Genomic DNA, 25,126 nt, shown 5'->3' with positions numbered 1-25,126 from the left:
TTACAATAATTGATCAGATCCTGTTATTTTCCCTACTTTTTTTTTTTTTTTTTTTTTTGATAGCAGAGCAATGCTAGCCTTCATGCATTTTTTTGGTCAGCTCAGCCCATTAAAGATACAAGTATTTTGGAAAGCCCTGAGTAAAAAACAAATGTGGCTTTTCAGGGTTGTGGTATGAATTGCTTTGATTTATGAAGAAGATACTTATATGCTGCATGTTACTTCGCTAAATTTGTTGAGGGGTCTAGTAAGTTACAGGCAGTGCACCTACAAAATTTGCCTTGCCCACTAGTGGAAGTGACTGATTAGAATTCTGTTGCCTGACAAACTTGCAGAGGTCACCTTCAAAGAATAGAGAAGGCTCATAGAAGCTGATGTAGAAAGTGTTGTTTGAAGGATTTTGGTTTTTTTTTTTTGCCAAATCCTGCAATACAAGAGCTAGGGGACACTAAGTAAAACTAGTTGATGAACAGTTTAAAACAAGTAAAAGAAAATGTTTCTTTATACAGCAGGTAGTTAACTTCTGGAGCTTGTTGCCACAGGAGTTTGAGAAGGCAGATGGCAGGCTCAAAGTTGATCAGTTAGTGGAGAATGAGTCCATAAATGGATTCTGGACAGCTCTCTAGCTTTTCAGCAGGTAGTCTGCACGTTCTAGACAATTTTCTAATATTCCTAATAACAGCAGTTTTGGATTGTGTGGAAGTACAAGGGGAATGGAACTGAGTGTGGCCAGGCTCCTGTGTTCTCACTAGAGAGCATCTGCTATTGCTACTGTTGCAAATGAAGTACTGAGTTAGAGGGACCATCAGGGCATTTCTTACATTCCTACTAACAACTTTTAGAAGGAGTGTGGGTATTGCAAGAGCAGAGTGGATTTCATTGCGATTCCAAAAAGGCATTCATGAATTACTTTTAACAATAGAAATATTGTCCTTTGGAGGAGTCATATGATTCTGTAGGGAAATTGCATCTCCATTGCCTGTCAAGGCTTTTTAAACTTCAGTCCTTGACAAGTATGATTTGCTGATGGCAGCAACGTGTGCTGAGACATGTGTGTATCTAAGACATGTAAGAAAAGAACAAAGCTTTTTTTTTTTTCCTAGTATGTCTTGAGAGGAAGCAACAGGATTATAATTAAAATTAATAAGGTTGGAAGACCCTTAAGGTTGGGTCCTTAGTTGTGCCATTAGTTTTTTCTTTTGTCACTGGTTTTGTCAGTGGCTATCTTGGGAAGTGAATTGTGCCAAGAGCAGGAGGTGAGGAGAAATAGCTGCTAGATAAGTTTTATAGATGGTGTCTGGAATCTGGTTATTTATCATCTAAAGAAATCTCTTGCACTATTTTTTGCATGAAAACTGCCTTAAAGGTGATAAGCAAGGCGTGCTTAACTTGGCTAAGGCTCCAGATGTTCTGTCTACATGATGTGTTGGGCAAATAACCCTTCATTGACAGACACATTTTCAGAGAATTTTCCCAGTACACGAGCAGTAATCTAAACAAGCAACTGCAGATTTGCTGCAAGATGAAAATAATCACAGTAAGACCTCTGAGAGCCTATCTTTCTCCTTTATGTGTGTAAATGTAACATCCATCTTCAGGATTGGGGTTTGGGGAGGGCTAAGTTTAATGTGTAAGAGCATAGGGAAACTGCATAACTGTAACAGAAAACAGGGGTGTTGTGAGACTTTGGCTTGTTGCATTCTGCCTGTCTTTATAGCTGCTTGATATTATCACGGTTGGCTCTTACCTTAGGAATGGGTGGTGAGGGAGAGAGGGCTGGAATTGTACTAGACGACTGCTCTCCTCGGAGAGCCAAGAGGGGGGCTGGTGTCAGAATGGGGCCTGTATCTCAACAGGTGTTAGAAAACTGGAGTTTGGTCCTATGCTGAAGATAGGGTTAGTGCCAGGGGCTAGGACTAGGGATCTGAGGGCCACCCAATCTGTACCAGAATATCAGAATGCTGCCCCAGCCAGAGAGGTAGCTTGACGGCTCGTGTCAGGATAAAGCCACATCTCGGTACACATTGGTATCTAGGAGTCCTGTCCTCTGCTACAAGTTAGGACTATGGTTATGATTGGTTCTTCCCTTGTGCATAGTTGAGTTCATACTCACTAAAAACTTAGAAGTCTTGCCAGGATCTTTCTTTTTTTGTCTATCTTATGACATGAAAACATGTCATAGCATGGAGGTGTAAAATTGCATGTTACATTCTGTAAGAAATTCCCATACCTATTTTTTATTGGTAGTGCTCAAACTTGTTGCAGAGTTCTTGTATATTTGTGCACCTGTACGTTAGCCCTCAGTGGGGATTTTACTGGTTTTCCCCAAGCTCATACAGATGGACATGTACAAACTTGGGCTGAACTTGAAAGCAGGCACGTAGGAGAAAAGTGCTAAGGAACAGCCACTTATTCTGTCTTCCAGCATATGACAACTAAATATTCTTCTCTTATTCATGTTATTGTGATTATGAATAACCTTTATTATTTTGGGGGTTGTATTGTATTGCTCCCTCTAGCCTTTAGTTGTGTTAAACGTACACCAGTCTACTACAAGATTTTCTGTTGAGAACTTCACCAGCTAAAGTATTAGACCTGCCCCTAGATATTCTTGATTCTTACCTGACGATATGATAGGTTCTATGAAAGCTCATCTAGTTGCCTATCTCAAGGTAATGTAGCTGGTAATCTTACTACTACTGATGCTAAACTTGTGTTTATGTATTATCAACTTACTAAAGAGCAAGTATTGGCTATTAAACTGGACCTTTTTGTTTGGTCGAGCAAGGATTCTTTGATTGTTAGGAGTCTAAAGAGGTTCTGCTGGTTCTTGGGAGCAGCCCATGAGAAAAATTCATGGTTTAAATGCCACGCATGAGGTTATAAAATACTGTGCAATTTCTAGTGACGGTAGCTATCCAGTTTCCATAAAATAGGAGGCAGACAGAAGCTGAAACACATGGGTACAAGTATGAGCCTTTTGATGAAACCACACTGCAAAACAGTTGTGTAGAGAAGTGAATCAAGACTGAAGTTGATATATAGCTGGATTAACATAGTCTAAATGATGTTTTTAAATGCTGGTGGAGATCTAACTGAGTTGATTGAAAAAACAAATACCAAGAATATTGCTCTTAAAGCTCTTGTCAACATGGTGAATAGCTTTAGAATAGCTATTCTTATTAACTTGTTAATTAGATCTCTCTGATTCTCTCATTCCAGAACAAGAACATCTACTAAAGTAATTCATAGGAATACCTATTCTGCTTTAAGCTTATTTCCTGATTTAAGTCTTTGTAGAGACAAGGCCTAAATTGGGTACAAAGTGCACTGACAGTCTAGACAAATATTTGCCCATTGACATACTTCTGTCAAGTTAGTGTTCTCTTACATTTAAGAGTACTGCAGCTAATTCACCACAGATTTGGAACAATGATTATTTTGAAGTGATGAAAAATATCTACTCTATTGAGAATGAAAGCCACTTCACTTGCTGATAGCGATGATCTTTTTATATATTTTTATATATATATATTTCTGCCTCCCATCTCTAATGCTCTTATTTTTGTGATCTGTTCTTCACAGATCACATTGATCTCCCTCCCCTACTCCGCCACTGAACTTTGAGTTCTGTCCTTTTGTCACTTCTTCTCTGCCCATTTATTCTTCTATTTTCCATGTTTTCTTTATATCATTGCTTGTTTCTGGTGTCTTCTCAAAATCACAGGTTTTTTTAGTTTCTCCTCATGCTCTATAGGTCTGTTCTGAGATGGGTTCGAGTTCATTTTCAGTTCCCTGGATCAGGTCTAGATTTCTGTCAGAGTTTTCAGTTGAGTATATTTGCAAAACCAAGGCTTTCTTTGGTATTTACGAGCTACCTTCAGATAAAGCAGAAATTATGAAATTACAGTTCTCATGCAAATTACAAATATACAGGTAATAACTATATGTTACATGTAGATGGAGCACAGCTGTATATTAATTGAATACGAAATAACTTTAGGGTATAAATCTTAGTTACAGAGCAGATCAATGACAGGTGAGTAGGAAGTCAAAAAAGAAAGCTTAGTTAAGTGATTAAAGTCCTAATGCTGAAGACATTAACACTTGTTACTACATGGAAGCTTTTGTGAAGCAGATGAAAATTATACCTGACTGACAGAATTTTCATTTAAAGATTCCTAGGTACATAGAAGAGTTCTGTGTAACTCTCTTCCTAAAATATTACAATAAACAGTGGTTTTATATGAACTGCTGCATACCTCTGCCCCTGAAGTTGCTTTTATTTTCTTAACAAAAACATTTGAAACGTAAGTGATTAAAACAGTTTTTTTCCACACCAAGTATATTCCTAGATAAATACAATTTCTTCTTCTCAACTTCTGAATTCTTAAGAAGCAATTTATTATGCTGTGTAACTTGTTTTCCAAACAAGAAAATTATAAAGCACAAGTTCTGCTCTTTTCTGTGTTGCCTCTCTTCATATAAGAGATTGAACTGTCTGTCGAAGATGCTTCTGTGAGGTTTTGTGTTAAAGAATATTGTATAGTTGGTGTTTTCATTTATAAACAAGAGGATTCTTGATCAGTATTTTTTCTGTTTAGGATATATTTGACAGTGACTGGTATACTTCTCGCAGTCTCATTGGAGGAGCTGATATTATTGTGATTAAATACTCTGTCAATGACAAGACTTCATTTCAAGAATTAAAAGACAGTTATGTCCCAATGATAAAAAAAGCATTAAACCACTGTTCTGTTCCTGTAATAATTTCTGCTGTTGGTGCAAGAAAAAATGGTATGTATTCAATCTCATGTAGTAAACAGTAAAAATATCATTTGGAAGTTAGTTGTATAGTGAATTTCAGTAGAAGCTGGTTATTTTTCCGGGATGCTAACAGAAATAAATACTAGTATGCCTCTTCCACAGTCTTTTAGAATGACAGTAGTATGGTAATGTATTACGGTTCTGGAGACTGGTATATTGATGAGAACAATATGCTTACTTAACACTGGCGATGAAAGGCATTCTGCTTTGACCTCTACAATGACTCCTCTTATTGAGTCATACACTGGGATTAATTCTAGTGCTTTAAATTTACAAAAACAAGTTTGAGTGTATGAGACGAACTCTATAGTGTTGTCTCTAGTCGTTATCTCTAGTATAAGATATCTCTAGCGAATGAGGTTAGAATGAGGTCCATTAGCTTGGAGCTACTGGAGAGGAGGGTAAATTCTCTAGAATGCTGTGAGAATAATGAAATCACCTACCCTACAGATGGATGTTATGGTAACATAACCACAAAACACAGTGTGCTGCCATGTTAATACAGCTAAACTGTCATAGTAGAGTAGCTATGGTATAGCTCTGTGTTAACACAATGTTCTGTCCAGGCTAGTTAGTAGGTCTGGTGTGAGAACAATGAAAATTACTTTAGACTGATTATATACTTAGCACAGAGGGATTTTTGGTTTTTGGCTTTTTTTTTTAAATAAATATGAACATCATAGTCACACAACTATGGATAGTGATTCTGAGAACTGAAAAACTGAGTGGGCTTCAAAGTGGCCCACTATTGACTGGCATAATTCTGATGAAAACATGTTTATGGTTTGGATAGGTATTAGTACCTTTGGTCTGTTGACATCAAGGAAATAAGCTTTAAAAAAATAACAGATACTGATAGAACAAACACACAAACTTTATTCTGTATTTTGAAGCATTTTATATCATTCTTTGGTTGATTTTCAAGCAAGTCTATTTGGTCATAGGGTCCTTTTTTTTTTAGTTTTTTAGTTTTGCTTCTAAGGCAAAACAATGAATGTCAAACTTGTACCTGTGGGTTGTCTTTTGCTTTTAATGTTTGGCTAAAGTAAGTGTTTCTGAGCATCCATCCTGCTATGAATAAGGGACAGGATTTATGAATGTAGGTACAGATATTTATTTTGTTACATGTGAATAAATATTAAGCTATATGAAATTTATCCTCTCTGGACATAATGTTCCATTTTGACAGGGTTTATTTATATATTTCTTTGGTCAGTGACCCAGAAAGGGCTGTTAAAGAACTCTCTAAATTAATTTCTTTCTTTTGTAATTCACTGATAATGATAAAATGTAACTGCACAGATTTATACAAGGATAATAAATATGCCATTCTAATGGGATTGACATAATGAAGTCAAGGTTTGCTTAGCTAATGTTTTTTTCCCCAACTCCTTTTCTTTCTTACACCTTTTCTTTTTCTTTTGAGCATATTATACCACCAATCTGACTGACTCTACTACTGGCATTTTTCTTTTCCATTTTTTGTTTTTTGTCTTCCTTCTCAATAATCTCACTGTAAGAGAAGTCAGTATTCTCTGATCATAGTTTTGCTTTGTGATCTGTTTGAGTAAACTGCTATGCAAACACAAAGCCCTTTTCTTTGAAGAGGTATGTGTGAGCACAGCAGTTTGCTCATACAAACTATTAGGATGTTAATCCTTCATAGGAGCCAATGGTGCCACCAAAGAAAAATAGCTATGTTAATACATAGATCAGAATACAGGAAAGTAATCTAAAACATGTATGCCATATTTCAAAGCATGTTCATAGCTGTCAAATTCTTACCAGCATCAAGCAAAGTTGTGTCAATGTGGCTCACATTTAGATTTTTTTCAGTTAAAATAGGAATAATCTTTGAAAATATATATAAAATGTGTAATCAAGTCATATTCTGTAGTATATACATGGCCAGGACTGTAGTGGCAGTTTATCCCTTCCATTATTTTGTATGCTTCCTCCATTGACAGGTAATAATAAAATAATCTTAAGGATGTCATTAATGTATAATAGCACCTACAGGTCTAAAAATTAAAGACTAATATAGGACATATGAATATAAGCATACTTAGAACCCACACCAAACCTGAACTCTAGAAGTCCTGCTTGACTTTTCTACTTTAATAAAATTTAATTTTAAAAATTGCTGATGTAATACAAACGGATTTTGTGTTGTAGTTAATATTTTGAACTGATTACAAAGTTATTTTGCCATACTGATAGATTTCTTGCTATAAGATTATTACGTTTCTCTTTTCCTTCTTTGTTATTTTCTAAATAATATATCTTTACAATTATTTAGAAAGTATTTTGGATTGTTTAACGAAAACTACTTATGCCAGTCATTTATTTTCTCAGAAGTGCCTTGTACCTGCCCACTGTGCACTTCAGACAGAAGGAGCTGTGTTACTACTTCTGAAGGAATTCAGCTTGCTAAAGAACTAGGAGCTACATATCTTGAATTGCATACCCTTAATGACTTCTATATACAAAAATATTTTGGAGGAGTGGTAAGTGAGAAATTGTAGTGTTGTAACTACAGTATAGAGCAAATCTTTCCAGTAATTCATTCAAATCTTGACTTCTGTTTATAACACTGTAGTGCAAATGGAAAGTACATAACTAATGTGATCACTTAAGAGAATAAGTAGAGTTATTCCATCATGCTTCCCACTGAGAGTGAATTCCCACTGGCATTAGCAGAATTAGTAATACTAGTGCCGCTCCAGTTTTAACTACCTTTTTAGAAATTTTAAGAAAGCTGTACTACACAGGACAAATTTTTTCCCTACTCCTAGCCTTTCTTTTTGCTCAGGTAAGATAGTCAAAACTCAACTGTGAAAGGCCCTCAGCAACCTCAGCAACCTTTGAAGATAACTCCTGCTTTCAGGAGGTGGTTTGACTAGGTGACCTTCAGAGGTCATTTCCAATCTGAATTATTCTGTAATTTCCTGAGATTTCTAGATTTTAACTGCTCAATCTCTTACAGTTGTTCTACTTGTAAAGTGAGAATGTTAAAGTGCCTGATATTTTTAACATGTTCCTGTGGTTGCTTGAGTTGCAGTCATTAAGCAGTTCAGAACCCTGCGCAGAACCTGTAGTCACTTGCAGTAAAGTTGAACAAGGCAGGAACTGCAAAGCTTGTTAAAATGCATCATCTATGATTAGCTCCTTCCCCCACCCCCACAGTCCTGAAAACGGAAGTCTGCTGTGCAGTTTCTGGCTTTAGTCTCTTAGATGTCTTCTGAATAAAATTATTTCTGATCTTTATACTAGTAGTTAATTTTAAACGTTATGAGATGTTGTAAGTTCAGCATCATGTTGAACCGTACCTTTACTTTCCTGGTAGCATTTGGGTTTAAAGAAACAATTGTCGTTTGTTTGGCATAGTAATTTCACATGATCTTTACTGTTGTTGTCCCTGATGTATAGGTATAGTGTGCATTTCACGGGATTCGACAGTAACTTGAAATAGCTGGCACAAACACTTGGACAATCTTAGCTGAATCCACTCGCTTCCACTTAAGAATAAGGAATCCACTCAACATCTTGGCCAACCAGAAGATTTTTTTAGCCCTCTATATACTATAGTAATATCTGATGTGATAAAAGTGTTTATCACATATGTTAACTAGAACCGAACTACCTTTTTTGTTCTCTTTGTTCTTGTAAAACGGATCATTTCACCTCAGGTACATTCTTATTATAGCGATCATGCTTGTCTTCTGCTTCCAGTAAAACAAACCTTGGTCAAACACATCACATTTTAATGTGGCTTTTTTAGAAGATAGTTTAGCATTGTGTGGTAGCATTGGTTATTTGCAAACTGAAGATCCTATGTACTGTTTTGTTATTTCCATCACTCGCACCTGATCATAAATTCATCAAGTCTTATTCTTCTCTGTAATTCTATAGCTAGCATCTACTAAGGTTGGTAAAGTGACTTTGTTTCTGGTCACATACCTGTCATTTCTGCCAAAATTATGTACAAGAGAATTAACCATCATCATTTGGAATTAATAGTCTTTTAAATCATGCTGATTCCAAATACATTTAGTATTGTCTAGTGGTAAAGAAGTACTAGGACTCTGATGACCTAGATTACTGTTCATAATGGCAGTAGCTTCAGTTTTGCATATAATATTCACTCATTGTTCTTAGTTTGATGTAAGCTTGTTCTTAAATAACTGGTATTTCAAAAATGCACTTCATGTTTTAGCTGGAATATTTTATGATCCAAAGTTTGAATCAGAAGTCATCTGAAAAAATGAAGAAAAGAAAAAAGACCCAGAAGTGCCATCGAGTTAAACCACCTCAGCTTGAACAACCAGGTGCTCACTAATACCTGATCTCTACTATATTGTTTGTTATATATATATAGTATTTTTTATGGAAGTAATGTTTTGTCATAATTATTGTGCTCACTATTATCTATTATCAGCTACTGTGGTTATCTTGCTATAGTTGCATAACCTTTTAGTGATGCTTTAATTTCTTTTGGGAGACTTTTGTAGCAGTATGTAGCACCACAATGGATCTCTAATATATTTATACAAAAATCGTATCAGTTTTCTGGTCCATTTGATGAAATAATGCAAATCTATCAGTTAATAAAAGCTTTATATAAGAGCTTTACTGATGAATTATGAAAAATCATTATATGATGCTTTATTATAATGTAATATTATGAAGTAATAGTGTTAATTTGCTGTAAATAAAACATGGGGGAGGTGTATGCTTTCCTGCATTTGATTTCTGAGTGTCTGATAGGCATGTTAAGTGAAAATATTATTGACAAGTATTTAGTTCTAAATATGCAGATGTTTTTTCTCAGTCTTGCTAGAAATTCACTCAGATCCTTTAGGCTTGGTAATAATTTATTTTAAACATAAGTGCCTACAGAGGTTTTGTAAAATGGTGGACATTTTTTACTAAATAGTTTAGTTCTATTAACTAGTTCCATTGTTTTACTAAACATATTCAAGCAATATATAAGATATTTTCTTATAAAATATTTTTTCAAAAATTGAACTTCATTTGATCAGATCTCTGGGAAAATTTGTACTATAATTAATGCCTACTTAAAATTTATAGATCAACTCATTGTCTTTTATAGAAAAAATGCCGATCTTAAGAGGTGAAGCCTCGCATTACGACTCTGATTTACACAGCTTGCTGTTCTGCTGCCAGTGTGTGGATGTGATATTTTACTCAGAAGACTTAAAGAAAGTAGTAGAAGCTCACAAGATCATTTTGTGCTCTGTAAGCCATGTCTTCATGTTACTTTTCAATGTGAAGAGTCCAGCTGATATTCATGATGCTGCTATCATACGGACTGCACAGAGTCTCTTTGCAGTGAACAATGAGGCTGTGTTTCCAGTTCCTAGCAAGGGCTCATCATGCAACCCACCAGTAAGAGTCATTGTTAAAGACTCTGTCTTCTGTTCTTGTTTGTCAGACATTCTACACTTCATTTATTCAGGTATCCTGTGGGAATGGTTCCAGCTAATTACTTCTTTTACAGCAAATGTATTGCTAAGGTGTATGTCTTTTATCCTGAGAAATATACTTCTGTTAGGATAAATTTTTTTGTGCTGTATTGCTACATCTATTTATCCTGTGAGTATTAGGAACAATGTCTAATCGAAAGCTGTCCACCTAAATTTCATTAAAATACGTGCTTTTTGCATATTAGCTATTATAGCCAATGCAATGAACAGAGATTAAGTGCAGTATTTTATTTAACCAAATCCATAAGCTACATCAAAAACACTTAAAAGCTTTACCAACAAAATACAGCATTTGAGACAGTTTCAGACCTCAGACCTCTAAAATATTTAAAATGGTTGCATGTTCTAAATACGCTGAAGAGAATGCAGGGTTATTTAAGTAAAACTATGAAGTGCTTTCTCTTCCTGATGCTCTACTACTGAAAAGAGGACAGCATTAACTGACTTGAGTGCAGGGGACTAAGATATACTGCATATGGCTTGCTACCTGTTAAGTATGGGCAGTGACCTCAGCTAACTAAAATTCATTCTATCTGTTAAAACAGCACTAATATTTTTCTACCTTTTAAAATGTTGCTTAGTAATCCTCAGGTGAAAGAGGAGTTTTTTCATAGAAGTACCTGATATTTGATGATTCTTTCTAAAGTATTTTACAAGCTGTCAGTACATAAGAAAATATATTTTATGTTTGTGGAAAGAATTAGCAGACTTCTTAATGATGCATTCTGATTTTAGTTATAAGAAAAACTGAATAATTATATTGTTAGAGATGCATATATACAGAAGCTTAGTTAATTCCTGTAGAATGATGCCTGCATGACATATGAGAAGGATTTCTGCCTTAACCTCGTTTATGGGTAACTGAGGTGGACATAGGCTTGTGAAGCCACAAGGGAGACTCTTTCATCTTTCACTTACAGTTTGTACCTTGAAAATCTCCTGGTTAGTACTTTCAAAACCAGCATGGACCATAGAGAACAGATGCAGTGGTTTGTCTGGTGTAAATGGATATGAATATAAACATATTTTTTATATATATACATATATACATATATAAATTTATTACATAACTAGGGGATTAAACTTGAAATTTTATTGGATGAAAGATAAGTGCAATATCTTCATCTATGGTAGTTTACAAATAGAGTTTGCTACCCGCTGCATTTTAATTTCACTTTTGTTCATGTCAACCATCAACCAAACAGATGAGAAACTTTGTACATGGCATAGGTTAAACTCTGGCCTGAGTCAGTTTGCCATCTGGTGGGAATTGCCCTGAGTCACTGCACTGTTCGGTACATTTGAGGGGTAACATTTGAGGCATAGATTGAGAACAGATCAGATCATGCATGTGTCACTGCTGCCATTAAAGTCTGTTTATGAGGTTATAAAGACTGACCATCCCATCTGTTTATGTAAGAGCTGATGGAGCTTTAGATGTCCTATGCTGTATCAGTTTCTGAACTGTTTCAGTCTTTTGTATTGTAGAGTGCCTTGAGAGCTATGCTGATTTATCCTTTATCCTGAACTGTATTCTGTCTGTGAATCCTCCTTATTACAGACTTTTTTGGCGCTGTGGATGAGGACTGAAAAATACTAAAAAAACCCCATGCATATCTGGGAATTTTTTCAGCAAAGAGTATAATCTTAAACCATGGTGTTTTGTAATCTGTGTCTTTGACTACTGTCATCTGAGTTGCAGTTAACAAATTTGGTAATAATGTATATTTTATTTGCTGTCAAGAAATTCTTGACTGTTTGGGCTAGATTCTACTCCTATTCAAGTCAGCTAGAAGCCTTCTCAGGGTATCAGAAGAAAAGTATTTTAAAGCTGGACCACACTTTCTGTTTTGTGGAAAAAAACATTGCGAGAACTAAGAGATCACTATGATTATGACTCTGAAAACAAGAAAGAAATTCCATTGCAGATGTTTTACTCTTTTTAGTTACTGGTATTCAGTTGTGTTGTAAACTTTTCTGGTTCAGACACCTACCAAGTTATGTAAGCAGTAATACACTTTCTGAAGAACTCTGATAAACAGTGATACATACAGTATTTTTACTAAATGTCTAGCTGTGATACATAGTGATTGAGCAGGGAGGAATCACAGAAAATGATTCTGAAAGCAAGGGAGATGAGGATTGCCTTAATCTTCCATTCTGTAATAGGGCAATTTTTCTCTCAAATTAATATGCCTTTAGGAAAGCATGACTGGACAGTTGACATGTCTCCTAAGGATTGCATAGGAGAAAAGCTGTGGATTCTTTTTTTTTCCCCCTCTAAAAATCATTTCCAAATTTTACATTGTTATATGATTGTATTTATGAATACTTTACCATACTATTCTTAAATTTCACCAGAGAATTAAATTTCACCAGAGAAGAAGTTTCACCAGAGAATTTCACCAGAATGATTTGAACAATGACTTTTTTCTTCTCACTCTGTTCAGCCCTGCAAGAAACTTTTAATAAATGTCTGCAGTATTACCTTTGTGCATTTGGTAAATAATTGAGACATGAACTGCGGGTTTAACTTTCATGTAGAGTCAAAATGAGAGAAAGCTGCTTTGTAAAGGAGGATCCAATGGCAGTTGAAGTTAGCACCATGACCTGTGAACAATAGCTGAGATGCTAGCACACTTCTGTGTGTGTCAGCAGTCATGAGGCAATAACTTCCAGTGAAAGAGCAGTGCTGCACCTTTTGGCTGCCTGGAAGAGATCCAGCAGAGGTTATTTAATGGAGACTAAACTAATAGATTCTGGTAGAAACATCCTTCTTTCCAGGTTTTATCTCAGTGTTTCATTGAACAGCTGATCACAGATATTCTATTAAAATGGAATTATTTATAATACTAAATATTGTAAATTATAATAATGCTATTTAATACCTAATATTATGCTCTCAAGTAGTAGATTTCCTTTAAATGCTCTTGGTCTTCTTCTTAATGGCTTTGACTAATTTTAAGTGTTCCTATTTCTAAAGTAGTCCAGGACAGCTAGATGCATTCCTGCTCTCTTCTTCCTCAATTAAATTAACATGTCTGAATCCTCTAGACAGCACTGAAGTTCTAAATTCAGACATACTGTCTGTACTTCATAGAATATTTGTAAAAGTCATCAGCCATTTACTGCAAAAGTTTGATCGTGGCAGAATTGCATCTTTAACTTTCTGAGCATAAAGATCCAGCTGACAGAAGTGCTAAAAATATGATTTCTGTAAGAACTGTTTGGCATGATGTCATCTTTCTTCTGCCTGCTAAGTCTTGTGCCTATTCTATTTATAAATCAACTTTATTTGCTTTTGTGACAGGTGCTTTCCAGTGGGAACAGTTAGAAGAAGATATAAAAAAGAAGATAAAGGATCCTGAAAAAATTGAACATGTGCTTGAGAAAGTTAAATGTATCCTGAAAACTCCAGGAAAGGTACCTCTAGCTCTTCTGTAGTAACTTTTAGTATTAGTTAGTTAAGTTCTTAAAAAATTCTTTTGTAGACATTGTTTCCTTGTCAATCTTTGTTTTAATCTTATTTTGGTTTACATAGTCTTTTATTTATCAATGGGATGCTCATATGAATTTACAAAATAGAAAGACATAGATGGTCATCTAATGTGCAGAATTAATATAATCAGTAAAAAGCACATATTTTCTTAAATAAAGGTCCATTAAAAGGATTACTTTTATTTCCTGCTTTGCACATTGTCTGACAATATGATTATGTTTTCCTAATTCTCATGTAGTAGAGGCTGCCCAGGAAAACTTTGCTGTCCTGGATGTATGCCCCAAAGCTTTGCTTCTGCAGTAGCTTAGAAGAGATGGTTTCGCTTATAAATCTTGTGATATGGGAATCAGTCTATTGGCTAACATATTCAATTCAGAAAATCACTTCACAGTAAGATGTAATTTATGTCAGATTATGTTAATAAATAGTTACATATTTGAATTAGTTTAAACAGCTATTTAGAGGTAGAATTGCAATCCCTGGTATTGTAGAGATTGTACAAAATCTTTCTGTCAATTTAAATGGGAAATAGTCTGGGACCGTCTTGAGATAACATAAAGATCAAAAGTTACTTAGCTGTTTTAAGCTTTTGATCTTTCAGTTGTAGGCTTACTAGTCCTAAGTGTCCCAAACTAAAAGTTCAAAAGATCAGATTTAAAAAGGCCTGAAAACTTAAGATAAGAAGTCAGAGGGTTTTTTTCCTTTGGATTTTCATCATGTCTTCAGCATACATTTATTTTGCATTTAAAAGTTTTTCTTCAAAGGCATGAGAACTAGAAATGAATTGTGATTTTCTTGGTAAAATTAAATATTCATTACATAAAAAAGATTTTTACTGTTTAATTTAAGATTTAATTCAACCTCATCTGGATTTCATTTACCATAATCTAGCAACATAATTTTGATATTGTTCTTTTTAGATACAGAATGGTAGTTTTAAATTCCATTTTTAAATTAAGAAAAAATCGGAAAAAAAAGTAACTGAAAATATTAGGTTTTGAGGATCTCGATCCTAGCATGCCCACATTATTAGAAGTCACTGGTTAGGCCTGTGAATTCCATCTGCCTTTGCGGCAAGCAGTCTCCGGGCTTGTCTAGTAAAAAACATGACTTCTCAGCTGCCTCGAATCAGTATGTGGCATTGCTGTGGAGGGAATATGTGGCCACAGTATGGGCAGCTCTGGCACACTGCAGAAGGGTGTGTGCTTAGGTCTGCACAGCTCAAACATGGACGTAAGCACTCTTCCTACAGTGCCTCAAAGCTTGTGTTATTACAGGTTTGTGTCCAAACAGTGTATATATGAATAATATTTGGACTTGAACAAATTTGTAATGCTGCATAAACCTGCCCAGAGATAGCAGATGGAAGAATTTGTAATAGGTCAAAGAATATCAGGACAAGACTCAGAATGCGTGGGTGTAGCAGACATGCTTTAGATCTGTTACACCATGAAAAACAGGATAAGAAATGTTAAAAATCATTTCAGAATTATATGCATGAGAGATGTGGTTGAGTAGCTTTAGCAAAAGAATGTAAAGTGCGAAGTGAAAGGCTGTTGTTTAGTTTCCCCACATAAATGATATCTAGTAGTCATTTACCCTGTGAGCAACTATACATGACAGTACTTTATTAATAATTTATTTTGCAGCTCAACAATTTAAAGGACTACAGATCTCACCAGATAAAACGATTGTGTAATACTTCTCTCAGGCTTTTCTTTAATACACCTGTGCTAGCTGATGTCATCTTCAAAATACAAGGTACAGTACATCTGTTTTTGTTGCTATGGATGCATCTGCGTATCCAGCGTTTATCCTCTCTGTAAGAAAGTGGAAAATGGAGCTGATTGTATTTTCTGTTGCGTCTGCATTAAAGTCAGAATTAAGAAAATGTATACATTTATTTATCATTGTGAAAACCAGTTATTTGCTTAGAGATAATATTGTTCTGTACTGATACTTTAGAGCAGTGTCCACTTGCAACGCAGTTTATCAGGCCTGCGCCTCTACAAATGACATCTGCCTTTAGGAGTAGACTTTGTGTCTCTAATTCATGCATACTTCTAATTAGTAAAGTGATGCATCTAGTGCAGGAAATGCTGTTGCAACATTATAGCAACAGTGTAGCAAAGCTAATTGACAGATGTCATAGTAGGGGAGGGATGGTGATTTTTTTTTTTTCCACTCATATTCTCATGTCTACGTACGCGCAAGCACCCAGACGTGTGCAAGTGGTCTGTCCACCTTTCAGGCTCTGAGACGCATGTATTCAGGTAGTCTGGTCTAGTTTCCTTGCAGTGACAGGACAAGGAATGCTGACAATTTTCTCCTGATCACATTTTGTGTATACTTTGGTTGGTGCTGGCTTTGGATGTGCCTTTCTGTACCCTTTACGCAGCTGACAGTAATTCATTTCCCACCTCTGTGTCTTTAGGATTTATTCATTGTCCTTTTTCTCTTAACCTGGGCATCCTTGGAAATGCACTTAGATGTGCTGGGATTTTGATGATCTGCTAGTTTGGGGCCATCAACACCTGCCGGTTTTTATTGCCCTTGCTTCTGGTGTTTCCACGCCTAGACATTTGCATATCAATCTTAACATTTCTATTACAGTTCTCTACAGTACAGCACTCCACAATTGCCTTAGGACAGATGACTTCTTATGAAAGCAGCCTTCATCCTTGTGAAAGCCTGCATTATAGCTGCCTACTGCTTAATACTATAAGTGTGAAAAGAAACATTTAAAATGTTTTTAAAAGATCTGTTGAGAGAAAATAATAAGTATCTATGCCTCTTCATAGCTAGGAGCAAAATGTATATTAAGGTGATTTTGGGGAGCAGAGGCTAATTTTCCTTACTTCTTTGCTTTTTATTTGGAATCCTTTTGCATTTTATTGAGGAAATTCCAAATTGGAGAGAGACAGCCAGGATTCACTTTCTTCATGCCCCTGAAATAGCCTGGAGGATCTAGCCTTCTACAAAATTTAGTACAGTACTAGTGTCCTTAGGATAATTCTACCTTGTTAACTCAGAGAGATTGCTGGTGGAGTTTCATAAATCTGCTTACAAAGACTGCTAAGTACTCCTTGGCAAAAGTACAGGAAAGAACCACACAAATGAAACTGTTTGTTGTTCTGCTCTTATCTGTAAAGGATATATTAATATACTAGAGTATCATGGATGAATTTTCCAGAAATTAAATGCATTCACCCTTAAAAATAAAAAGAGAGATGGAAAACAGCATTGCGCACTTTGTGAGAATAAGAATGAGATGTTTTTTAAATGCTAATGTTTTTCTTGATTTGTCCACACCCAGCCTCCATGCAGAAATGGTCTTTTAGGATTAGACAATTGTTTAATTATTTTCAGCTTTAAATCTCAGAGCCAAATATGAAGCATTAATCCCTCGAAAATAAGCACATGGGGACAAGCAGATTCTTTCTAGATGTTCTGTTTAATATGCAGGAAAAACAAAAAGACCTTTGAAAAAGAGAACAAAGTACTAAGGCTGAGTTTGATGACATAAACAATTCAGCTCAGTGTCCTGTTCTTGAGAGAGGCTTTGTGGGAAGTTGATGAAATTGTAGCACCACTATATATTTTATAGAAAAAAAATTACTGTTTTATGAGTTGACATTTATTTGTTTATTTTTTAAATTATGCTTATCAGCTCACAACGTTGACTGATTTTTTTAATGCTTGATAATTCTCCTAAGCTTTTTTTCCTACTTCATCAATCACAGTAATAATTGTGATATTTTAATAATAACTAAGACAAATTGAAGACTTTAGTCTTGATCTGGCAAATACATTTTAAAGTCTGTGCCTAATTCCTAGAATACTGGGAGTTCCTTTGATTTTCTAACCTACAAAAGTATTCATGTACCGTTAAAAATGAGAGCCCATTAAGTTTGTGTAAAGACTCATAATGCGATTGAACCTCCAAATTAGTAGGTGAACATACAGTTGCATGCAGATACAAAAATGCATACCTATTTTATATAACATCTGTATTGCACAGTGTTCATATTGCATATATAAAAATATACATAAAACTATTTACATGTGTTTTCTCTATATAGAAATACATAAATTTTGTATGCAGCATAGACAAATTGAAAGTAGAAGCAAAGATGAATAGAAGTGGAATAAAAATGAAGAAGTGACAGATGCCTTCAAGGAATTAGCTGGCTGGCAGGGATATGATTGAGGAGGAAATTAAGACTGGAATTTATATCTAAGTGTATATAGTATCTTATATGTCAGTTGATCTGTTTATTACAATTTTTATAATTTTTTATGTTTGACTGTAAGTTCTCATTCTGTCTTTAGTTGCTGTTCTGTCTGACATTGGTTTATCAGTTTCTTGTGTACAGGACTGTATTATTGAGGTCAGCTGGACTCTGCAGAAGTCCATGAGAGCTCAGAGAGTCAGGACTGGCATCTTAGATTGTTATATTTTCATGAAAAGACTGTAGGGCATCTACTACACTGGACTGTTAATCTTATTTGCTCTTCAAAGTGCTGTAGTAGAATAAATGATTTACTTGTAAATATTACAAAATGGAATAATTTCTGGAATTGTCTATTATTTGTAAAAGAACATCAAGAAATTCCTTTTGGATAAAATACTTAAGTTAATTCAGATTAATACTACTGATTTAATGATTTAATGGAATTTCATCTGTGAAAATTTGCCCTTCTCTATTTTCTGTGGTTACATGGACATTTGATTTCTAGAACACTACTCACATTCATTACCAATGGGATCACTAATGAACATGAATAATTCATATGCATGAGCATTTAAAAAATTGTGTATTTATACTGGACCAGAGGTTGAGTTAGTATAAGCTGCTGTAATTCCAGTACTGTCAGGTATTATGCTAGTTGAAAGCCTGTTTCTGTCTGATGAAAGTTTACCCTATTTGGAACACCTGCTGTTGGGAGCAGGGTGTAGTAATAAATTTAGTATTTCTTTTTATGGTCTATGTGCTACTTTTGTTTGCTGGTAGCTACTATATGTATGTCAACATTGACTGGTATAAAGTGAATGCATCATTAATTATCTATTTGATATTTTTATTTCAAACACTCTATAAAATTATTTTTAATCATGCTCAGTGATGTGTAAGACTTATATGAACCTCAGTATTAAAGTCTTACCATGTATATAAGTTTATTTTAAACTTTTGTCACAAATCTTGCAGGTGCAACTGTACCAGCCCACAGAGCAGTTCTGATAGCTCGCTGTGAGGTAATGGCAGCTATGTTTAATGGTAACTATCTAGAAGCAAATAATATTCTGGTTCCAGTGTATGGAGTTTCCAAAGACACTTTCCTCTCCTTTCTAGAGTATCTCTATACCGACTCCTGTTGTCCAGGTAAGCAAATTTAAAAACACACATATATCTGTTACACATTTTTCCCACATTGGGGCATGGAGAATGAAGGGATAGAGACCAAAGTAGCAGCATCTTTTAGTTTCCCTTCTTTTCTTGTCCCCTGATACGGATTCATCTTTTGTGTAAAATGTTATAAACACAGAACTTCTCCCAGTGCACTAGATACTGTAAACTCACTAGAAAACCTGCTTTACATTAGTGGAAGTATTTTCAATTGAAGATCTGGTATAATCTGAAAATATTTGTTGAAAGCATTTACTTCATTGAAACATGCCAATATTTTCCTGTATGATCTGCCTCAAGAAGGAGTATTCTTTCAGATTTTACAAATAAAGAATTTGTATTATTCAAGTAAAATCAATAAGCAGCCAGTACAAATATCACTAATAAAATACTGTAGTTATCTTCTGCTTACATAGCAAGACTCTGAAAAATGTTTAATTTCATTTCTGGTCCATTCCATCTTCTGAAACTCTCTTTCCACAAGAGAAAGAACATCGCTTTCTAATCTTAGTTCTAGGTTTTATTTCAAAATTGTCATTTTGTTTGGCATATGTTTTGTTAAGTTTAATATTAATAAGCTTAAATTGCAAAACTACTTTATCTATATAAATAGATATTTATATATAAAACGAGAAAAATCATATGAACTAAAGTATTTGTCAGGAATAATTGAACTAAAATATTCTTAGTTTCTTAACCATTGTTGTTTTTAGTGAGAAGAGTATCTAAATACTAAACCTGAAATCTTAGTTAGATTCAGATAATTTTGCTTTTATAGAATGAATGGTGGTATGATACATATTTTTGCTTTTGTTTTCTTTTTTAAATAGTTCTACAGTGCTCTTAGGTTTTTTATGTTTCCTTTTTTTAATCTTTCTAACATTTCATTAGTTTAAATATGCAAAGAGTATATCATATTTTAAAAAAAATATTCTTACTCTGTTCCTCTTAGGTCTTATTATTCTGTTCTCTTTTACATATTTTATAGATGTTTCTTTTTTGAAAGAAAAGTTAGAAGGCTAAATCCTTTTATTAAATATCACTCCCTTTAAATAGACCAGCAGCATTTAACTTAGCATCCTTAAGATGTCTATGACTATGTAGTCAATAGACTACAATGTATTACACTTGCCTTCTGAAAAATCACTAACTACTCTTTTCCTGTAAATTAAATAGGGGGGAGGAGATCAACAGCAGTTTGATTTTGTGTACATTGTTAGAAGTTTCTGTGAAAAGTGGCTTTCATCGTGTTGTCAAAAAAGTAAAATAAATATAATTTATATTTTGCTGTTTTTCAGCTAGTATTCTCCAAGCTATGTCTCTCTTGATTTGTGCTGAGATGTACCAAGTAACGAGACTCCAACATATCTGTGAGCTTTATATTATCACACAGCTTCAGAGTATGCCTAGTAGAGAATTGGCATCTACAAGACTCAGTATTGTTAGCTTGCTCAGAAAAGCTAAGGTACGTATTTTTTATGTTACGTAAGATTATATGTGTTGATTCTAAATAATAGAGGGTTTTTTGTTTTTAAAACATAATTGTTAAGATTTTTAAGATCTTAATTCAAATTTCAAGGACAAACATTGGTATATTATCTATTGATTAAAGATGTCAGGTGTCACAAGGGTAGCTAAAATACAGCCTGATAAGACTTTTGCAGCCTTTCATTTCTTTAAGAAGTAAAAACTTTATTGTAGGATATGCAGTCATAGCATATTCTGTCTGATTTTGTTCCTCAAAAAGACACGAGTAATTCAGCTTAATCATAACTTCTGTCAGAGATGATGTGTTGTAGGCAACTGAAGGTGCACTGCTTCCTCTTTTAGTCAAGAAGAAAACTGTGTTATGTCCAAGTGGCAGAGAAGATCTGGATTGAATAGAAAATAGAGTGAAATATATTTTAAAAAGTTATGAAAAGATTAGAGGCTGAAAAAAGAGAAAATAAAGACAGATTTGGAAGAAAAGAAGAGAATAAAAAATGGAGTAATGTTTACAAGTCTTAGATAGTATCTTAAAGAAAGAGAACAAAAGAGCAAAACCAACATGCCATGCTCATAAAAAGGGAATAAAACAACTCCAAATTATAGTATGTTGAGAAATACCTTACTTAATAAGCCAAGTGTTAATTTATAGTAACAGATTTTTTTTCTCCTTAAATGTGAACCCAATTCTGAAATTTTTTGATTGGTAATGTAAGCAAAATAGCTGGTATCTCCCTGTTTCTGAGTCTTCACAGGAGATAGAACACAAGTTTAAATACTTACTAGGTTTTTCTCTTTGTAAATGCATGTAATGATTAGAATGTCATTTGTAATACAGTGCAGGTTTTTTAAAATGTTCTCCTTTTGTGCATTTATTTCAGTAAATGTGTAGACATTCCCATGATCTTTCCTTCACTGGCAACACTATATAATTTCTTACCAAATTTTTAACTATGAATATCACTGTTTACTGCTGTTTCAAAATCCACCTTGAGCTAAATAACTTGAACATAACATGGATGTATGCTAAAGCTTTCACACAACTGCTGCCTAGCGCTGTAGGGTACCACAGTGTTTCAGTTACCATATTTCATGGCCTCAAATTCCCCAGGTGTATGAAAGCTTTAACACAGCATTAATACCATTAGGTTGTGAGAGGACGGAGTAGTGCAGAACCTAATTCATGCCTAATACAAATCAGGATCCAAAATCCCGAACTGAGTGTACTGTCTGACCTGTGTGGGGTTCCATCCAGATGGTGTTTGTATAATGGTCCAAAAACACTCCTGCCAGTATTAAGTTTTTTATAGAAATACAGTCCTGGCTGCCATTTTCCTTTAAAATGCATGCTGTAGTTAGAGTAATTGTATCCTTAATATAATAACCTGGCATGAAAAGTACTCATAAAATAAGTTACCCAGAGTGCCTTTTGTGCCTTAGAGAGTTCAAACCACAATAGCTCTGAGAGTACGCAGCTCACAAAGACAGAGAGGAGGAAGGAGACACTCCTCACCTTTCTTTTCCTGAAGTTCTGCTACTGTGCAGAAGCAAAATATATCCAAGATTCATGGGACCAAAAGGAGACAGAGAAAAATGAGAATCTGTAGCACAGGGGTTAGGTCACACAGCTGGGGGAGGGGAGTTTTAAAATTCTTTCATGGGTCTGCATCTGTTTATGTATTTCTTTCAATGACTTTTTCGTCTTTATCTCATACTGTCAAAACTTTACTTAATAAACTGCTGTGTTGACAGTTGTAATCCAAAATAATGTATTTCAGCATGTAAACTGTGTTAATTTTTTTTTCTCTCCTACTTTTACACCTGATAGTATTCAAATGTTCTGTGTATTTCCTTGCTTCTTGCAGTTTCACAATTCTGATTGCCTTTCGACTTGGCTTCTTCATTTCATTGCCACTAACTACCTCATCTTCAGTCAAAAGCCTGAATTTCAAGATCTTTCAGGTAGTTTATCAATTATTTTTTTAAAGAGAAATGTTTTTCAGTTCTGCTTAGATTAGAAATGAGATACCAAATAATGCTGCTTCTGCATGAGGAAATGAGTAAGATTTTTTTAGGATATACAGTCTAATCCAATCCAAAATCATTCTGAGCCAGATGGTCCACCAACCTACCGTGGGACTAGCATATGACACATAGAAGAGTAATATAGCTAGCGCTGCATCCACTTGTCTTTTGGTTCCTATGCTGATGAGCAGGTTCCCACCCATTACTGAATTGGCTAGGGCAGTTTGCTTATCATATTTCAGCTCTTCCATACCTTTAAGTATATAACTTTGTTTAGTTTATACATTTGACTCAAGATAATGAGCTACTTTCAGTAGCTTCTGTTTAAGATATTTTTTTAGGAAGAAGGTAGATTACTTGTGGTATTCTGCAGCAGATCTTATGAAATCAAGTAGCTGACTGATGTCCATTCAAATCAATAAATCCAAGTTGTTCTGAGGAATTGATGTTTATTTTCCAAAAGAGACTGTATTTGTTTCCTGACATGTAATTCTAGAATGTTTTGCCCACTGTCTGTGGGGGAATGTCTGTTCACCACTGATGAGGGTGATCTCAATGGATGTGTCACTTCTGCCTGGAGATAGTATTCAGACTATTAGTACAGGGCCAGTATCTTCAAAATGGAATTTTCTTATCAGTGGGCTGATTGAGTCCAAAATACATTAAAGGTCCTCTTTCCTCATTTGCAAGGCTCACATATGCATGGGATGACAGATGACTTTGCAATTGTTTGTTGAACAAATGTTTGAACAAAAAAAGGAGAGCTAGGTCCTCTTTGCTTTGTTTGGGACATGGGGCAATTCCAATGTTATCTGCCTTTCAGTGGTCCATCTGCCCAGATTCTGAAATGCCCATTTTATAAATGAGATCTGGACTGCAAATCTGGATTACAAATGAGAGATCAGCTACTGATGATCAGCTATGCTGATGGATCTCAGCTACAAGTGGGTTCAGTTCATGTAGGACTTGGTTTGCTTCACTTCCTTGTTGGCTCAGGTGGCAGACTGTGTTTGAAAATGCTCTTCGGTAACTTTCTTCCTTCAAGACTTTGGTCTCAGCCATCCTGAGATTCCCTCAAAGCTGAAGGAATCAGATCTTTCAGTCTGGTAAAGGTTCAAGTGACAGTTGTCTCTGTCTTCCAGTTGGGGGGTATGGGACCAGAGACTCAAAGGCTTGTAGATTCCTGCAGATCTTGAGCTAGGCACAGCTACTTACTCATTTTGCAGTTCCCCAGTAGGATATCAATTTTGTGCTGTTTTTTTCATGGGATTTTCTCTCTTAAAAACTTTAATTCTTGCCCCTGTCCTCATCTTGTCTGGAAAGCTGGCATCACTTCCGTCAGAACAGTATATGAGATTCAGGCTTTCCTAGGTAACCTCTAATGTATTCTGCGTTCTTCAAGGACAGTGTGTCTCTTCATGCTCACCTTAAATTTGTATCTTGGTGGTGCCAGATCTCTGTCAGGCAGGAGATTAATCTTTAGGTAGTCTTCCTAAAGCCTTGTATTTTTAGGGATGGAACTGCTTCACAGTACCAGCTGCAGGAAGGAGCTCTTATTTTCTTATTGCAGTTTCAGACCTTTTGAGAGGTTTATTTCTTAAGCTCTTTGTTCCTACTGTGAAAAGTTCTAAGAGCTCTTTTGTCTCCATACTGCAGTTATCCAGATGGATATCAGATTGCATGTGAACCTGTTATGAAACTATGAAAGTGATGTTTCTGACAATGATCAGAATGTGTTCTAACAGAGCCCAAGTGACCTAAGGGATGAGCTATATAATATTTCCATAATGAATATTTGCTGTGAGATCATCCGGAAGATTCCTCCAGGCTTTCAAGGTTTCTGAAGCACCCAGGGCTGATGCAGAGTGGTACTACAACTGTTGGTTGTTTGATGAAGTTTTTCAAATCTCTGCCAGATGACTGTTACCAGAGTAACTGTTTGGAATCAGCCACTGGTAGAAAGCAAGTGTAGATTCACTCAAAGAAAAAGGGTACCTTCCCGATAATTGATATTCTTTGAGATGTGCTATCCACATGCACATTGGTCTACCCTTTGCTTTTCTCTTTTCTCTGAGTCTCTTCCAGATGATTCTTCACTGAGAGGTAGACATGCTCTGCATCATAGACCTTGCACTGGGCAAGATGGGGGGAAGAAATAAAAGTTCAGGGAAAAACTTTCTCTTCTGGCTTGTCAGGATGCAAATATTCTCACAGAATTCAGATATAGAGTATACTTCTCGAAGAACAGCAACTATTGGCAGATGACCTTGCTTTTTTCATTGAAAAGGATGTTTACTCTTCATTTCTATTATCTTAAGTTTCGAGAAAAACAATGATACATGAGGTGGGTGATTTCTACAGTTACTTTGTTAAAG

General features: G+C 35.2%; 1 protein-coding gene across 4 annotated transcripts in view; it reads left to right on the top strand.

The window, feature by feature from the left end:
* LOC112980285 (rho-related BTB domain-containing protein 3) overlaps positions 1–25,126 on the top strand; it is a 34,569-nt gene that overhangs the window by 4,211 nt on the left and 5,232 nt on the right. For 2 of the 4 annotated variants that reach the window (XM_064500026.1, XM_026095013.2), the window contains exons 3-11: positions 4,605–4,797; positions 7,183–7,334; positions 9,044–9,155; positions 9,941–10,306; positions 13,645–13,757; positions 15,483–15,594; positions 19,044–19,217; positions 20,540–20,706; positions 22,592–22,688. In XM_064500026.1, coding sequence (XP_064356096.1) covers positions 4,605–4,797; positions 7,183–7,334; positions 9,044–9,155; positions 9,941–10,306; positions 13,645–13,757; positions 15,483–15,594; positions 19,044–19,217; positions 20,540–20,706; positions 22,592–22,688 — 1,486 coding nt within the window. Of the gene's footprint in view, positions 1–4,604; positions 4,798–7,182; positions 7,335–9,043; positions 9,156–9,940; positions 10,307–13,644; positions 13,758–15,482; positions 15,595–19,043; positions 19,218–20,539; positions 20,707–22,591; positions 25,096–25,126 lie in introns of all 4 variants that reach the window. The other 2 variants (XR_010385587.1, XM_026095014.2) reach the window with 2 other exon arrangements.

Source organism: Dromaius novaehollandiae, chromosome W, assembly GCF_036370855.1.
Source record: "Dromaius novaehollandiae isolate bDroNov1 chromosome W, bDroNov1.hap1, whole genome shotgun sequence".
NCBI classification, from domain to species: Eukaryota; Metazoa; Chordata; class Aves; order Casuariiformes; family Dromaiidae; genus Dromaius; species Dromaius novaehollandiae.
The sequence above is the reverse complement of the archived record's forward strand: the minus strand, read 5'-3'. Positions and strand labels throughout refer to the sequence as shown.